Source organism: Rhopalosiphum maidis, chromosome 1, assembly GCF_003676215.2.
Source record: "Rhopalosiphum maidis isolate BTI-1 chromosome 1, ASM367621v3, whole genome shotgun sequence".
In the NCBI taxonomy this organism is placed as follows: Eukaryota; Metazoa; Arthropoda; class Insecta; order Hemiptera; family Aphididae; genus Rhopalosiphum; species Rhopalosiphum maidis.
Window position 1 is genome coordinate 18,554,819 of NC_040877.1, and position 19,830 is coordinate 18,574,648.

At 27.9% G+C, this 19,830-nt stretch overlaps 1 protein-coding gene across 3 annotated transcripts; it reads right to left on the bottom strand.

Annotated features, from left to right (window-relative positions):
- Nucleotides 1–266: 266 nt before the first annotated feature.
- On the bottom strand, nt 267–7,789 carry LOC113560313 (PTB domain-containing engulfment adapter protein 1-like). Of its 3 annotated transcripts, XM_026966097.1 has the most exons (10): nt 7,470–7,773; nt 6,608–6,703; nt 6,475–6,539; nt 6,237–6,407; nt 5,986–6,176; nt 2,681–2,798; nt 2,448–2,623; nt 790–926; nt 498–715; nt 267–412 (listed from the first exon to the last, which is right to left on the bottom strand). In XM_026966097.1, the coding sequence occupies exons 2-10, from the start codon at nt 6,675–6,677 to the stop codon at nt 338–340; spliced, it is 1,221 nt and encodes a 406-aa protein (XP_026821898.1). In that variant the 5' UTR covers nt 6,678–6,703; nt 7,470–7,773; the 3' UTR covers nt 267–337. The 3 variants fall into 3 exon arrangements, with proteins under 3 accessions (XP_026821898.1, XP_026821896.1, XP_026821897.1); XM_026966095.1 differs by lacking the exons at nt 267–412; nt 498–715; nt 790–926; nt 2,448–2,623; nt 2,681–2,798 and adding an exon at nt 2,823–4,771 and having other exon boundaries at nt 7,470–7,789; XM_026966096.1 differs by lacking the exons at nt 267–412; nt 498–715; nt 790–926; ... (1 more) ...; nt 2,681–2,798; nt 7,470–7,773 and adding exons at nt 2,823–4,771; nt 7,222–7,367.
- Nucleotides 7,790–19,830: the final 12,041 nt, after the last annotated feature.

A 19,830-nucleotide genomic window follows, 5' to 3' on the forward strand; every position in this document is an offset into this window, starting at 1 on the left:
CCATTAAAAAAAATAGTAATGATGATAAAAATAATAAAAAATTATAACAATATTTTCCTAAATAAATTTAAATGCTTTAATTAAAATTGTATAACAATTATTTTGATACTAGACAATAATAATAAAAAAATTAGTGACATTATTTGGATAGGTATGTAAATAACAAACAATAATAACTAAAACATAATAAATAATAATACTTTGTAATTTCTTTGATGATGTATAAGATAACATGATTTTATCACATGTGTGTTTGTTTTCTCTACGAGATTCAAAGGATAATGAAAGTTACTTATCGATTCATAGTTTTTTTTTTTTTTTTTGTTCCACAAAACTTTTATTTTTTTAATGGATCAAGACTTTCTAATGAAAAGTCTTCAGTGCTCATTGATAAACCTCGACTAAAACCATCCTGAAATAAAATTGATGTAATTATTTTAAGTTGCTCTTTTTCAGATTCTAAAACAATTATTGTTTTACAAAAATTACATTTTTACCTTCATTTCTTTAATTCTTTTGTCCAACAAACCAATGTCATTTTCAATCCCATTTTGTACACTTTGCCCAAAATCGTCCATACCGAATGGATCACTAGCTGACGTTCTAGGTTGACCAGCTGGTCTTGGTGTTGCTTTAAATGGGCTTAGGCCAAAAATGTCATCAGAATTTTGAGAACGACGTCCTGTATCTCTAGCAGGTTTTGGAGGAGGTGCCACTGAAAAAAAAAAATCAATGATAAAAAAAGAGAGCTTCTACTTCAGGCTAATTATGTGGTATAGTAATACATACATAATGGAGGCGATGTAGGAGAGGTAGCGCTATTATTGTTTGTCCTTGGTTCAAAATTGTTTTCCATTTCATTTAACAAAAGGCCTTCAAGTCGTGTACCAACACTAGGAGATGGTTTTGTCTCATTGGGGCTTGAACTAAAATAAAAATTCATTAACAATTTGTATAAATGCAGTAATAATCGTATTATTTAACTTATTATTAAATCATTGTATAATTTTTTTGTTTACTTCAGAACCTGGTTGGTTCTCAATAGGGTGCAGACCTTCATGTCTAAAGAAAAATAGCCTTATCATTATATTATTCAATGGGTGAATCTACTTGTGCTGCATGAAAAAACTCAGCACATGTCAAGAAGGTAGATGTGGTCCTAAATATAACTAATTAACTAATAATGGGGTGATTGTTGCTTAAGATAAATAGCGCTTCTTAATATAAGGCAAAAGCGCTAAAGGTGGCAGCATGGGTAGAGAAAATAAAATAAGAATCAGACATAAGACATTCTTTGTATTATTATGTAGGTAATCTCGTAGGGGACTGACTTAAATCTAAGAACAACTGTCTGAAGACAACAATTAGATTATCATTAACACCTGAAGTAACAAGAATAGACCTATCTAAGTCATCTACCATGAAAGACCCTAATTAGATTATGAAATGAAACGAGAAGGATAGCAGCTTATATGAAAAATTGGCAAATAAAAGAGGATGGAAAATGCGAATGCGGAATGCAGACAAACTGTTTGCACGTCCACTACTACCGATTAAGTGTAGAAAGACTTAATGACAACAACCAATATTTTAGATAAGGCAATATAAATTATTGCTTATTGGGAAGGTAAGGAAATATATAATTTGACAAAATTTAGTAATTGAATACTATCAATACAATAATAAAATTACAATTTGTTATCAAAAATAATTAATTAAATTTATAATTTAACAAAGCAATAATTTAAGTATACTATTGTTATACAATTTTTTGATAGTTAGTGGAATGATATTTAACTAAAATTGATATTATTTAACAAAATATTTAATGTAATTTGTGACCATTATCAAAAATGTAGTTATTTATTAAGACGTAGTACCCGCATGTGTTGTCTCAGTTTTACACACATGCAACATAGCAAATTTTTATTCACCATTTTCAATATTGTGCTGTTAGTTTTGATATGAGAGTGAACTGACCTATTATATTAACAGGTAGATAATTATCCAGGGCTCTACGTAGCCTTTTATTGATATTATTATTTTTAAGTAAGTTATGATCTTTTTGAAACTGTAGAGACAACACATGCAGGTTCTATGGTCTCTTAAGTCTAAAAACTTAAATTAACATAAAATAATATATCATTAACTAAGCTCTAGAAGTCTAGAATAAATAAAATAAGTACATAAGTTTTTGATACACTAATTTATCATTTATAGTAAATATTGGAAAATGTCAAAATATTTTAAATTACATGGAGCCCTTGTTTCCTCACATATAATTACTGTATAGTAAATATGCGTGTAAAAAATAGAACTTGATCCATGACACAATAATGGGGGGAATTACAAGCATTGTTAGATCAATCACTAAATCATCATTAGAACTAATAATAAAACTATAATAAATATTATAAATATATAGAAATTAAGTAAAAAATACTAACCTAATATGGTCACCATTGTTATTAACACTTCTTGGAGGTACTGGTGGTGCCGTACTAGGTTGAGGAGAACTATTGCCATTGGTCAGGTTGATGAGAGTAGAAGAATTACCATTGTTAACATTTACTTGCATCATATCACTGATACCATTTTGACGCATGTATTGTTCAACATCAATCTAAATGTGTAAAATGTTTAAATTAAAAAATTCCTACAAGGAGTATTGTTGTATTACCTTTCCACTAAGAGCATCAGATAGTCTTTGCCGCAAAACACTATTCTCATTCTCCAACTCTTTAACACGTTGTTGCAAAACCATAACCTTACGTTGAACTTCCATGTCTAAGAAACGTCTAAGAAAAGGAAACACAAACCAATTTGTAGGTATTTATCACGTTTATTTAAATAATAGTTAGTTAATATAATAATTATCATTTAATAAGTCATATTAGACTGTAGATTTAGTATTTCACAATTACAATCACAATTAAAATATTATAGTACAATAGTTATAACAAGTTTCATAAAAAAATAAATATTATCATCTAAGGTTTAAATATATATAAATTAATGGGAATCGGTATCACATTTCAATAGCCTTTTTAATGATAAACAATTAGTAGATCTTAATCGTCTAGGTTCACTTAAATCAGTTGTTCTAAATTGCGAACATCCTACGACTTCAGAATCTGATCCCAATGCCAAAGTAGGTTCAATAGTGTGCGGTTGATTTTGATTGACCCATCGTTCCAAAATAGACTCGCCTTGTTCATTCTTTTCTTTATTTAATTCACCATATTCAATTTTACATATGTCAGCTACACCTTGAAATATTTCTGGACCAAAGTTATCCCAATTTAATTCTATCCTAGTTTTATCTCGATGTATTTCACTATTAATTTCCATTAATGGACAATCAATGTCTGCATCACTAAAGTAATCTGACATTTCATTATCTGAATAATGTTTGAATTCCACCATTTCATATTGTTTTTGTTCAATTATATTATAATCTAAAGATGCCCATCGATCATCATCATTTGTATAACGATCTAAAACAATCCTTCCACCTCTACCATATCGTGGCCTACATAAACCTAAAGATTTATGATTTCTATTTTTTTGTATATAAACTGGTTGAAAACCAAATGTAGGGTCAACAGGTTCAGGAGAATTAATAGGAGCCAAATAAGAGCAATGCTTGTTTCGACGGAAAGACCATTTACTACCACCACTATCATCAACATTTTGAACTTTATGCGGAGGAGAATATAATTCTTCGTCAGAACTTAAATGTTCCACATCATAAGACTTATGTTTCCTTTTTCTATAGTGTCTTTTCTCTCTTTTAGAATCCTGGTATTTAGCATTTGCAGAACTTTTTTTCATATCGCCTTGCTTCCACATGGCAGACATATAATGATTAGTTGAGATTGGTGTAAATGCATGCCGTACAGTTTTTACTAATTCTACATCTTTATAAATATTTCCATTAAAGTCACGTAAATCAAATCGTTTTTGGTATGTATCAAGGGTTAATTGTACTAATTGTTTTTTAAGTGCTTCTCTGTGTTGTATTGTTCCAATTAAATCAAATGCTCTAACCAAGTTTCTACGTAATTTTAACATTTTTTCATATGATGCTTCATCGTTTTTCCTATTTTTCCTAGTTTGAATTTTGTCACGTCTTTTTCTAAATGCTACATATGAATCATTAGGAGGAGCACCTGCTATAGGTTCAGTGCGTACAGCAGGAGATAAAGTGTGACCTAAACGTACTCTCTTCCTCAACCAATAATCATAAATCAACAATACAGTATCTTCATCATCTTTGGTTAGTGATTTAGCATCAGATAAATCAATAATATTGTAAGTGCTATGTTTTTCCCATTTATCAACAAACTCTTCAAGTTTATCAGCTGTTATACTATTTGATCTACCAGTCGTATTTAGCCAATCTAAGTCTTCAGAGTCATAATCATATTCTGGAACATCTTGTTCCATTGTGAATGGTGTTATATGTATGAGTTGTTTTGGAGGGTGACAGTTTGGCGGGTATGTTTGATCATGCCATTTTAAATCATCATTTATTAATTTAGCTACTTCAGGTGTGGGTATAACACTCCCAGCTACCATGGCACGTTGCAAATGATGTTCAGATTCTTCTTCTTTTTCCATACCACTGGGCATTTGGGGGACAGCGCGCTTTAATTCCATACACTCGTGCAGGTCAGGCAAATCATCAGACATATAGATTGGCAGAGGTTTTGAAACATCCAACTGCCGAGCTCTGAAAGTCGGCTTGTTCGTCGGCTTGCTGGGCCACCTACCACAATAACAATCCGACATTACTATTTTCCTTTAAAACAACTATTTTACTTTACAGGGTGATCAATATGCATAGCCCAAAAAAAAAAAAAAAAAAATTGTAGACATTAACAAGCAAAATACAAACTATTTAATATTTTTAATAGGTAACCATTTGATAGAATGGTCCAATGTATAACATGTTTCTACAGTAACTGTAATAATCAATAATGGCACAACTATCTATTATTTTAAATTCAAATGACATTAATTTGTCTTATGAAATTTGACCACCCTGCAATATCTAATCTACTAGAATAAAGTATTTTTCTTTTATTCTTTCTACTAATTAAATAATTCTAAAAGGCACGACTTCAGTAGGCTAGACAGAGTTCGGCATTTGAATGTTTTCAACCGTGCAGATAATTAAATGCTATTAATTATTACACACAATAGTTAATTATAAAAATAACTTCATGCAACAACTACATTTATACTAATGTTAGTCGCTATTATGTTGACAGGTCACAAACAAAATCATAAGTGTAAAGAAAAATCCTAATAAACAAATTATTTATACCTAAATCCATTAGACTATTTTATTACAATGAGTGATATTCCCTATCAAGTTTAATGTCTAATTAAATTTAAAAAAATAAAGAAATACATAAAGATAACAATTTAACAAGGAAACTTTTAAATTGACAATTGGATAAATGCTTAAGTTTCTAGTAACATTATAGTTAAACATTTTAGATCACCAAATAAGCATTAACACATTTTGACTGTAATAAATTACAAATACAAAATAAACATTTGACTGGTAGTATTAAATATAACTCGGCGTACTTAAAAATGTAGCATACTTGTTTCATTCAAGTATACATATTTGAAAAATAAATTATTCTCAAAAATATAAATAACATATAAATTAATGTGAAATCATAATAGAGAATATTTTTTTCATAGCATTTGATGTAAATAATAATATATTTATCATAGGTATGAAGGTGGTTAAGAGAATGCAACAGCAGTCTACAAATTGAAGATGAGAATGACCTGAGATTTATGGTTTGAATATAATACATGTTCCTGTCATAAAAAGCAAATATTCTAGGTACACTGAATTAATAATGCTACTAAATAGACTTCTAATCTGAAGTTAAAATTTTTAGGAAAAAATAAAGACCAAGAAATTAATTATTCTTGCCATTGAGCTAAATGATAACATACTTGTATGCAAGATCAAAAGCTTGTCCAATGCTGAGAGTGATCTCTTCAGCTAACTTGTCGCTCATAAATACAAAACAAGTGTGTCGTTCAGATTCATTTGAGTCTTTTACAATAAAGCTGAAAAATTGTTTGTCCACCTTATCGTCAGCACAGTAAGAAATTCTGTGCAACGGATATTGATGCATTATTACCTATAGGAAAAATAATAGGCATTTATACCAAATAAAGACCAATAACAATAGTAATTCTACTTTTGTTTTTGGATCTTGAAGCGCAACGCCTTCAACACTTATTGTTAGCTCAACTTTTGGTACTTTAGAACCTTCGGCTTTTCGTACTTGTTGATTAAATTTTAACTTTTGGATAGATTCTTTGATCACTTTAAAACCTTTTGGTTGATCTACATCGACATTTCCCAAAAACTGTAAATCATAATTACCTAGTAAATTTACTGCTAGATTAGAATGTAATTTTACACCATATTGTTACCTTAACGATGTATGCAATATGACCTTTTTGTAAGGCTTCAGGAGGATGAATCCAATTTCGATTTTCTTAAAAAATTATTATATTTATGAACACATATATATTACTATCAAATAAAATTAATCAATTAACTTACCTCCACCTCCTTTAGCTGATTTGTTGTTGGAGTTTTGAGTCCATTTTAAAAGATTTCCCGTGTTCCTCATGTTAGTATAAATTGAAGAATAAACCTCTGAAATGATGAGGAAAAAAACTAGATAATTTATGATTAAGTAATATAAATTATTTAATATGTGCATAAATTAAATAGTTAACTAGTAGCATATGGTAATTAAACGTATAATTGCAGTATAATATTTCAAATATTCACTTTAAGAGCCTATAAATTGTACTTTCAAATAATTTGGGCCTACAATTGGGACCAATAACATTTAAATGTAAAAGATATTCATTTTATTACAAGCCGATAAACCTTGCTGCGATCAATATTAAAAGTATTATTTCTAAAAGGGGATACAGTTGCAATGCCCATAATGTAACAACCAGATATATTGACCAAATTTATTGCTCAGTTGAGCTTGGAAGGATTCAATAAATATAAGTAGAGATCAGTTATCATTGGAGATTGAAAAACGATAGGTATTAGTGACTCATCGGGTGGGTGTGGAATATAGATAAAGGAGTTAACTATGGTTTGCGTTGCCACCTTAGAACTGTGAGTATAAAATCTAAACGAACAACGAACAGTACCTAAGAGTAGACGAAGATAATTTAAGTTGAGTGTGACAGACGGAACTAAGAACGTTAGTTGAGTTCACACTTATCGCAAGAGGTCGGGGTGATAAGACGATGGTGTATGAGGCATTCAACAATAACAATAACAACGGCGGGCAAAAGAAACAAAGGAAACCATTGATCAACGGATCTACGATAGAAATTGAAATAATAATATTAATAATAATAATAATAATAATAATAATACAATATGTTTTGCTTACGTATTGAGACGGGGATGAAGCGTTTTATGTAAAAATGTGTTGGCTTCCTTTAAATATTGTAAAATACGTGTAACAGGACACTTTTAACTGCAATGCGCTCGTGTATGTTGTTGTAGCTTTACGTTAATATTACAACGCCCAACGGTAAAGGTCGGCAGTATCGCCGTGTAAATTCAATAGTGTGTGTGCTTACGCTATCGTCACGACGGCGGGACAACGGAATTCGAATGGTATAAAGGACGATCACGAAAACGCCATTTTGATAGGTACTATTGAAACGGTAGCGGGGTTCGCGGGGTGGTACGGCGGTAGGCGATAGTGAATGCTCGTGCACGAAAAACGGGAATTTCAAAAACAGGCGTGGCCTTCCGCGTTGAGTCACAGCCGCGCGGAATCGAGACCGTGGAACTTTACAACGTCTTTGGCCAAACGTGTAAACCGCGCCCGCGAAAACTAATTTCGGATATTAAGCTATAATATTATTATGTATTATTACGCCGTCACGCTGCCGCCGACGTCATTGCCTATAATAATAATAATAATAATAATAATATATAATAGCACGTAGCAGTATAGCCATTGCATTTATAATGAAATACCGTTAGTGCTTATTGGTCGAATTGTTTATGTGTTGTCAGATATTATGTTATTGAAGATTGACGGTTTCCTACTTAAAGATATTTTGCATGATCCTTTAAACATTTGTTTGTTTTCCACTGTCGTCATAAATTGTAATTAAACCCATCTTGACTTCTGCTTTAATAATTGGAAGTAGTGTATTTTTAAGTAATAGCAGTGTAATATTAATACTAAATCTATTATTGTACGAATTGTTTCATGTTAGTTTTATAGTGAACTTTAAAATAAAAAAAAAATTAATTATACATCATTGCAATAACATCGTAATTTAAGCTCCTTTCCCCCTAGCACCCATCAAAAAATTTAATTTTTTTTCATATAATTGATGTGTATTTAATTTTAAATATGCACATTATTCGTTTTTTTATTAATAATACCTACGATAACGCATTATAATATTATGTTACTTATATATATATCCTAATGTATAGTTATTGTGAACTACAGAGAAATTCGGTCCGTCTATTCCCTAAACGGTGAAACGAACAATGCATTTGCCAAACATTGCAAACAACTATATGACGTATGAGTTTGCAAAAATAGTATAAGATTTAGTACATTGTCTAATTGATGGTGGTCATGACTCGTGACTATATGATTATAGACGTATACATTTCTAGTATATAAACATAGTTCTAGGTAGGCAGTGGGATCAAATTTCTTTGTGTTGTATTTCATCGTACGTATTAAAATATAAACACTAAAAATTTAGTAATTAATATTTATTTTAATATGAAATGCACGAAGTAGGTTAGATTAACAAGCTATAGAAAAGAAACGTTAATAATGACGTACACACTGTGGCAGACACTATAAGATAGATATTATATTATAAAATATATAATTTATCTATTAGATTAAAGTGTAAACAACACGTCAATACTACGACAGTGTAGAAGCGCATAGGTACACAATACAACACATTTTATTGATCATAATTATTAATCAGAGGTCAGATTTGTATGATTTTACGTATTTGTTTCTTGTGTATGTAGTTAAATGAGAGTAAGAATTAAGAAGTAAGGTATACTATATATTTACGATTCATGAAACATATAGAATATATAGAAAAAACTGTATTTTGTAAAAAAAAAAAATCATATTTTAGGAGTTTGAGAATATTCAGTATAACAATAGGTACGTTTTAGAATATTTGAGATTAAAAAACAATACTTTTATTTTTGTAAATATTTTTCCATGAAAATGATAAGCAATTATGCACCAATTAATTTTTATTGTAAACTCAATAAAATAAAATAAATTATTTAAACTATAATTGTAATCCAAATTTATTAAATAAATTTTAACTGAATAATTTTAATAATTTTTTTTTTTTTTTATAGAATATCAAAAGAATGTTTGCATTTTTAAGGACATAAAACATCATATATCTGCAATGGTATTTTAAAAGAATGTTAAGGAAAGTGGACTTTCTCACATTTTTTATATTATCCCCTAAAATCTTGAAAACGGTATATTAAAAATTTGATATATTTCAATTTTTGGAGTAGTTAAAATCAAAAAATTAAGAATATGGGAAAGTCGCAATCACAGATCTAAGGGGTGATAGCTTCCCCTCTTCCCCCGTAGACACTGGTACACTAGTGAATTCTAGGACGTCTGTTTCCGGCAGTCGATTAAATACGATACACACGTGATCATCACCCCCCTCTCGTAAATATATTCTGGATCCGCAACTGTTAACTTTGACTTCCAAAGTCGATCACATGTAGATTTGATGACAAATTTGAATCTGTTTTCAAAATTATTATCGCTTTATTATAATATCAACCGGTACGATGGAAACAGAACTCTTCTATATAGAATATAGATAATCCTATGTTGCATGCGGGTGTTAGACAAAAACAGAAAATCACTGCTTCTTGCAATCACCTCGATTTACCCCAGGCTTATATTTCCTAAGTTGTCCTCTGCATTTAACAGCATCGATAATTTGTTCTTATATTTGTATTAAAATACTAAGAATACATACGTACAACTTTTTTTGTATATGGATTTGAAACAAGAATTTTGACGAGATTGCAAAATGTTGATTGTTGATAATGATGACTAATTTGTACCTAGTTAAAAATTCATAAAACTTTTTTTTATAATATCTATAGGTTTTAGAAATTTAATTCATAATTCCTCCATAACATCTGTTTCCTACAATTATCAAAGTAATTATATTTTATAGATATTTAGATTCAAATTCGGAATAAATTGCTTATTTAAATGATAATTATTACGAGGTTTATTATTTATTTATAAATTAATATTATTATTCATAGGAACTCAATACTTTTATACGCAATGGATAATAATGATCTTTTTGATTTATTTTAATATATTATTATCTATTTATAGGTAACTATACCATATGAATCTATTTACACTGTTTTACAATAAGGTGTTATTAGCTCAAAAGTTAATAAAAATAATATAATATACTATTATAATGATTATATACTAATAAATGCAACGGTTTTAGCAAAAAATAAATAACCTATGATAGTACTAATAGAAAAATTAATTACTCATAGAAATATCAAAAATATTTTTATAATATACTTGTAATATTATAGATTGACAGACTGTCTTCACTTATAATATTGTTTTTCGTGTACAATGATGTATCATAAAATTCAAATTTAAAATATTCATTACTGTGACCCCCTCGACACCTAATATACAGCAGAGCGGTAACCACTTAACTAACTTTTTATTTTTATTTTTAAGTGACATTCGAGAATCGAGATAACACTTGAGTTGTTCTTTTACTATACTTGGAAGCGTATACCTTATATACTTGCAGATATTATGTTTCCTTTAGTTTTAATAAATATTAATACTTGCATATTAAATGTATAGGTACAACATACGCACATTACTGTCAAATCATCACACGTTACCAGTTTACCACACACGTATGTAATGCGTTGCACTCGCTGCAGCCTGAAAAATCAAGTTTATGTCCGTTAGTTCGGTTATTTTATACGTTGCATTTTTTCGAGATATACCTAAGATTATATTTTAGATAATATAGTTAGCATAAGCTAGGTATACTTAGGTTTAACCACTTATACCTATACGTATACGTATAACTATAAAAAGCATACAATAACGCTTCAGTGAAATACGATCTTTAAATCAAACAAAAACATAGCTGACACGGTACACATAAAATATCAGCGATAACATTATTACCGAGTACCAAATATAAACCAAAGTAACGTGAAAAACATATTGTAAAGTTCAACGAATATAACTAGGTTCTCGAAACTGAATTCCTCAAAAAATAATAATATTTTACAAGCTAATGATATGTAAATACACATTTTCAGATAAATTTAGAATTTTTAACCCCCTCTCGGTACGTGCATGCGTAATACAACTTCCATTTTTTAAACAGCAACCGATGTTTATCCAAATTCGTATAAACTGAATTTTTTAAATCATTTTGACCTATTAACTATGGCTCTAAAACCAAAATTGACTGAATAAAAGCCATTTAAATTTTAATAAATAATACATTTTTATGATTCATTAAAATGCATAAAATCATTTATAATTATTTATTATTGGTTACTTTTTGAATATTTTTCTGTATTCTTTTTTTAAATGTATTGCATGGTATAAAATACGTAAAAAATTCAAAAATAACCAATAATAAATATTTTTTTTTTTATTCGTTTATTTAAATACATTTTTACAATCTGCAGTACTGTGGTGCACAATAAATAAAATTTTTAGCTATATAATGATTAAGGGCGGATAAATAATTATTAGAAAGCTGGCCGACTGTGTCCGGAAAATTCACGTACTTTAAATAAATATTAGCTGAAGGCCTAATCAATTATATATATATATATAACTTAGTTTAAAGCAAGGAAATATTTATACATAACGTGTTTACAATACACATCCGAGCAGCTGTATAGCAGTATATTTCATAATTTGTTCAATAAAATATTTCACCGATTTTTCCAATATATGAACAAACAAGAAAAAGAATACTTAAAAAAACATTAAAATATTGTGAATGGCTCTCAATAAATTTCTTTTATATTTTTTATTTATTAATTATACTAAAATATTTCATAATATTGAAAATAATTTACGAAAATGGCGAACATTAGGTAAAAATAACATGATGTGTATAACGAAAAAATATTATAATATTTTTTTACCGTAAAAACTGTCACTTTTACATTAGTAAATTGATCAATATATTATTAATTAATAAATATTATGAGGCCTCTACATAACAGTAATAATATAGTACAAGATGGTACAATAGCTAAAACGTAAAACAATATAATATATGAAATATATAGCATTAATGAATTTACTTTGCTCAGTTATTATTAATTACATATTATTTATATTTATAAATTAAGAATGAAAATAAAATGCATCATACAATGGGGTTTGTTTGTTATTTTTTTAAATTTATTATTTCACGTTTACAAAATACCCGATTGTGTAAGAACTAAGTTGCATCAATAAGACCGTGAATATTATATCTACGATTGATTAGATTTGTATTTGGAGTAATTGTAGATAAATGGTTACAGAGCTTCGAATATCGAATTTGAAGTCAAGCACTCATAGCCATATATGTTCATGTAATCATTAATCATGGAAGATTATTGGCGTAATTCGGGAAACCATTTTCCAGATCATCTAACTAAACAGCTATATGATGCTAAATAGTAATAGACATATAAATGTATAATATAAACATTTTTTTAATTTACAATTATTTTAAGTGCAAGTCCCTCATTTAATATACATAATTATGAAAAGGTGTAGTGCGGGAAAGAGTAATTTTAATTGCATCAGCTATTAACTTAGATTATTGATATTATTCGGTTATTATTAACATTTCGTTACTTTATTTTGGTCATATAAGATATTGATAATAGGCACAGTATAAAATGTGACGACCTTAGTTAAATTCATAATTCGTAATAAAATCCTGTCTATGATAAAAATCATATTTTTTTATAAGACTAATAGTTAGTCATAGATATGTATAGGACCACTAGGCGTAATTTATGCATGAATAATACCATTATAGACCTTTTTAACTATTTCATGTAATTAATATGACGGACGTTTTACAATCGTGCTACGTGTCGTACTTATTTACGATAGCACATACATAGAAAAAACGGTTTTGTTTGTGTTTGGGAGAGGGGGGGTGTACAAAATTTTGTTTTAGTTATAAAACATTTTACAAAAATGTACATAATATATTTGAGGTTTGATATTAAAATTCGAAAGTGACAGTGCTGGCGAAATGGGCCTCGTAGTCTGACCAAGTCTAGACTATATTTTACAACTACTCACACTAATATACTCGTATTGTAGTGAACGGTATAATTGTTTGTTACGCGAGAAACACACATTATTTATACATCACACATGCAAAAGGTAAAACATATATATTTATATTATATATTAACTTTAAAACAATATAGGTAGGTAACAAGGCAGAGTAGTTGTATGATTAATATATATTATATTTATAATACCACCACTTATCATAGTATAGATCATAGATATTTCGCATCTATTTAATGAAATGTATCCATTGAATGAAAATTATGTTTTACTACACTATATGGACAATTTTTTACGTTTTCATGAAGTGGATGAAATTAATTTTGTCCACATTGTGTAATATTACTATTATATATGAATATTTTGGTGTTAGGTAATAATATGATTCATGAATACATCATACCTAATATTTTTTTTTTTAAATAATGAAATAATAAAGTTTCTTAAACTTTATTTTATATTTTATTATTTATTTTTACTTGGTTGGAAGCTATAGCAATTACTCTTTCACAACAACACAAATCCACTAATCTATTAAAATCACCCATCTAAGCCTACAAATTCACTAAATATTTTATATTTAGTTACGGAATAAAAATAAACTGTATAAGCTAGGGACTAAACTCGGAATGATTAAAGGGTGATATGGAGGGGATTGCTTAAATAAATGTGAGCAATTTTTAAGGAGTTACGATGTTTTGTTAGACAAAAAGCTAACTGATCGTGAGACTGTGCAGCCACAACAGGTGGACAAGGCTTTTTGTCTGGTTCATATAAGTCGAAAATCCTGTGTCAAACATCAAGATGTGCCTATATAAAAAAAAAAAATGCTGTGCAATAGTTGTTGCCATAACTCTGAACCGTGTAAAATGAGCGATTTCATTAAGGATTCGACAGATACACTACACTGTTTATATATAAATATAATATAATATAACTACATAGTACATATTATAATTATAATATATTACGTAATAATTTTCAAGTAGATATATTTGCCAAACTAATATATTGTATAATATGTATTGTTTGTATTTATGTAAAGTATTATATTATATATTTGGCTATAATACGCATAACGCATTTAATAAATTATATACACGTGTCTTTGCCCCTTGACTATGCCAGCCGTCGGCAGCCGAACATATTTATATCCCATTCCGTGGTGCATTAACGATTAATCGGTGAGGAATTTCAAACACGTATTTTCTCGTACATCATTTACTGCCCTACATATTATGATGTATAGGTAAACTTATTGCAAACGGTTCTGTCTTCTGTTATATTGTATGCTTTAAATTTTAATCATATTGATTATTATTACTACATTATAAAATATTTATTATTATTATTAACTATTTTTTATTATAGTTTTATGTATTATACTATCACCTAAATCTAATAATCTCTGTTGTGAGTGCTCTTTTTTATAATTAACGATATTCAACAGTGCAAGTGCAAATAGTGCAATACTTAAGGTTGCATCCGAATTGTATGCCAAAAAACTCTAAATTGCATGCCATATCTAAAAGGGATTTGTTCGGGCCAATTGCATGCCTCAAATATTAACCTTCACGTTATTTGTTACACTTTGATTTTGTGACTAGGTAAGTATTTCATCGTATCCGTAATTTTACCTATATTTTTTTTGTGTATAAAAATAGTTAAGCAAATAGGTCGTAATTATAACTACAGAGAGTCTTTATAGTATCTATAAGATCATAATTACTCGGCAGAAGACAATGGTTTATGTGGAGTTATCCAAAAGTTGTTTTAAGTCGAAATAGGTTTAGGGTACATACTAGACCATCATCTACAGTGAATACATGGGTCACCGCAAAATTAAATAAATTATATTTGAGAAATTGTGTATCAATACTTTTAACATTTCCTCGTTCATTATATATAAGTATTTCCTTATTATCGTATGTTTTCCAGAATGACCAAAATTCCAAAGCTATTTGGTGTGTGTGTTTTTTTATAAAAAATAATTTAAAATGTTTTGTATAATCAGTTTTTCAAGAATAATACGGTTTTTAAAAATTATTAAAAATAGTATTTATATTTATCAATTATTTTAAGTAGATATTATATAGGTTGTTAATAATAAATGATCTATTATAATTTGTTAAAGTGGTATACTTTATTAAAATCATAATATATTTTTATTATTTTTTTTTATTTTCTATATTTTCTATTTTACTGAATTTATTTGGTATATTTTTTTATAGAAGCATTTAACTCTAAATAAACTATTTTAAATTTTTAACAGTCAAAATTAAGAATGTTTTTTTTTCAATTAAACTGCGTACGTCACGTGTACAATGTACATACATAAATATTATATATAAAATACTTAAAGTAACCCCTAAATATGGATTGATTTAATATGGTGCCTTTAATTTATTAACTATTATTTCCAAAAATCTTAGAATAATTTCTATAAACACAGCAAAAATAATTTAATAGTAAGTAAATTAGTTTTTTTTATTGTTAAATTTACAATTTGAACTTATTGGAATAATTGGATAGTATATAAGTAAATAATAGCTGTTATTAAATATTTACGATTGAATAAAATGAGTAAGAATAACTTTTAAAAGATACTCAAAAGTTCATTTATAGGGAAATATATTACAGGAATTGTATATTTACAAGGAAATAAAAACGAGAAATAATAATAACTGATTAATATAATGATGACTTTTTGAAAACTCGAGTGTCCTTAAAATACAGAATATATGTATATTATAAAAGTATAAATTAGTAAATTTATAAGAGGTGTATTATGTTGAAAGAAAGAAAAAACTACACAGTATACATACTCAAGTAGTTCAGACAGGCAAAAAATCACAGCTTGGACAAATTTAAGTGGATAGACCCCGAAAGAGAATACACCGATTGTTAGTTATAACGTACACAATTAAGAATGACTTTTAAAAGCAGATAGACGACGACAAGACAAAATCCATTTTATTTAAGATGATTTCAATAACTTTAAAATGTAGGTATCTAGTATCTATACCAAATGGCAAATTGAATGTACTGTATAGGGCCGTAACTGAAAAAAAATTTCAGGGGGGGTCCAAAATTTTTTTAATATTTAAACGTTGAAAATATATAGTCAATAAACTTTATTCATCACTATAATATTTTTACTTTTAAAAATTTCGGGGGGGGGGGGTTGGACCCTTGGACCTTCTCCCCAGTTACGGCCTTGGTACTGCAAAACGTGATGAACTTGTGATGTTATTTTTTTATATACGTGTACGTTTTAATGGCGATAAATCTAAAATGGGATGAAACATTGAAACATAGCTAAGTAATGAGAGTCATGTATTTTTTACAAATATACGATTATATCTACCTTACTTATCAACAAGACTAATATATTAGAAGTATCTGGTATTAATAGATATGGAATTGGTGTAGAAGAATGGGTTAATGATTTACATTATCCACTATCAAGAAGGTATTTATTTGTTTTGTTTAGTCTAACATTTTAACACTTCGCCGTATATGTATAAGTATAGTGTAATGGCCGTCCTAAGAGTTGTGCTCACTACTGCTGTAGGTAACTAAGATTAGTAAATATCTAAAAGTCTAAAAGCACGTTTCCTAAATAAGATGACATCGTTAAAACTTCGAAACAATAATTAAGTATACAAAGTAATCATTGGAAATAATGAATTTTAAATTTTTGAATAATTGCTTTAGTGGTTGATAAATTAAAAACGTATTTGTAAATATAAAATTATTAGTTTTATATTTTCTAAACGTATCGAGATGTGGTTAGTGTTATCTAGAAGTAAAAACATATTTCTATTTTCCCTTTCCATTTTTTTTGTTGAAATACATTAATCAGTCTTTCATAAATTCTCAATTCATCTATGCTTTACGCTTTACGGTTAACTTTGTAATGAACATCTAACATTGAAACATGCACGCCTTTGAAACAGCGTGATTTTGATGATTTTTCATTTTCAACTATAAAGGAAGTAATTAAGAACGGAGTTCCATATTTCCCGATTATATTTTATTTACACATGATAAAATAGTTAAACAATCTTTAGCTATTTTACTTCCAGGACAACTTTTATTTATTATAGAGATAAAGTTTTATCAGGAAGTGCTTAAAAAAATAAACCTATTTCGTCACAATTAAATACATATTTTGCTTCATAATCTGAAATTAATGTTTTAAATTTTTTGAACCATTTTTCTAAAACATTTTTATCAATTGAGTTACCTCCACCTCATATATTTTAAAATTAAATTTTATGTCATTCTTGGAATTTTTAAGCTAACTATTTGAAACTTTAAAACTTTCTAGACCTACTTCATTTGCAATTTCTCATAATTTTTTTTTGGAACAATGGTCCAAACATAGGTAAATTATATTAACGGGCTTAATTACAAAACCATTCAAATGTGACATTATCTATAAGTACAGCTATCTACATAAGTAATATCTCTACGATGTCTTCGGAATTTTCTTTTCATTTCATCATTGCTCTCAGCGTAATAATTTTTTTTAATTATACGTGTTTTTAAAAATGTTGTTCACCTGTATTTTTCGTAAAAGAGATGTTTTTTAGATGATTCAAGTACAAACATTTAAATTAAATGTTTACATTTCCCTGTGATTTGTTTACACAAAATCATTCTGCTAATATTCTTATATAGGTAACACGATTTTCATACAGGTGCGTAAACAAAAAAATATTTCGGGGGGGGGGGGGGGGTTGAACCCCCCTGTATACGCGTCTGCGTTCACAGAACTGGCAGCAAATAATTTATGTAACTAAAGCAGTTTTCATTTATCGGATAGGAAAACCAATAAGATTATAAAATATGAATAAAATGTACTTATAAAAGATAAATATAGTTTTTATATTATTTAAATATTTTCGATATATAGTACACTGTACATATATTATATTATGTCCATATAATTTATGAGAGATAATTTTTAATTTTAGTTTTGGTACCAGCAGTCAGTGTCCATATCCATTAATAAGAGTTTCCGCTATTAAGAGGTTATAATTTGTATTGTGTACATATATTTTTACTGGGGAATTTAAAAGTGACCACTATTGAGAATGTGTTCACTTTTGATAGATGTCCAATGTCCATTAATAGAGGTTGCATTGTATATGTATAACAAATAACTACAATCAAAGCACTTAAAATAATTATGCGGTAGGGTTAAACTTAGGTCAACTTCTGATATTACTAGGTACATCGGCTTAGTTTCTTTAGCTAAGCGACGTAAATACTTTGATGTATCGTGAGCATATAAATTATTAAATGATAATATAAAAAATACCCTGAATTGTTATTTTTTACATCTAATTAATTTATATACACTGGCATTCAACTCAAGCAATAATGATCTATAACAATATTCACTATGAATTAACTGCTTGTGCGGATGTTAAACCATACATGAAAAAAGGCAGGCAAATGTGTACCACTTTGCTGTACATTAGATATTGAGTGGTTCACTATTATGGGTGTGTTAAATTTGAATTCAATGATATATATCATTATATACGAAAAATAATTATGAATGGAAACGGTTTGTTAGTCCATATAACTATAAGTAAATTTCATATTTTTTTTTTTTTTTTTTGATATTGCCAAAATAAAACATAAATATTATATTTATGCCATATTATTATATCATTGTCAGTACCACCTTACCGCGCGTAAAATAGTATGATTAAGTTCATGGTAGATATAAATATAGGTAGATATTATATTAAAATGAATCTACTCGTACATATAGTTTTAAGATTTCTTTACGTACAATCAATAATATAATATGTAAGATTTTTAAGATTACCTTGGTTAAAAATAATTATTTTAATAATTATATTGAATTTGAGTATAAATTTATCTTGTTTTTCCTTAATTTTTTGTTTATTTTTTTCCAATTACGGCATATACAAAAAAATACTGAAAATTTGTAATTTTTACCTACTTAAAGTACAAACTTGATCAAATTCGCAACTTAAAACATTTCAAAGTTGTAAATATTTTTTAATGAATATATCTATTAACTATACTATATAAAACAAAGGGCAGTTTATCAATTTCGTCAAAATGTACCATTTTATACACCAATAATTGCGTTCTAAATATTTTAGGGTCGATAGACCAATTGCGCTTAAAACATTTTACACTACCTAAGGAAAATTGATTAGTTAGTTATAACTATTATTTAATAAATTAAAACACTAACTGATTTTTTTGTGAATATTGATACATAATATAATATAATATAAATAAATAATTTTTTTTTTAAATTCAAGTTACAAGTTACATTTTTTTACAATAATAATAGCACACTCTGATTTTTTTTGCAAAT

Bases quoted from the DNA above. Each gene is read 5' to 3' on its own strand.
- LOC113560313 (XM_026966095.1), bottom strand. From the start codon at position 6,677: ATGAGGAACACGGGAAATCTTTTAAAATGGACTCAAAACTCCAACAAC. The intron at 6,540-6,607 runs GTAAGTTAATTG...TAATTTTTTAAG, and splicing joins ATCAGCTAAAGGAGGTGGAG to AAAATCGAAATTGGATTCAT. The intron at 4,772-5,985 runs GTATGTTATCAT...TTATTGTGGTAG, and splicing joins GCTTTTGATCTTGCATACAA to GTGGCCCAGCAAGCCGACGA.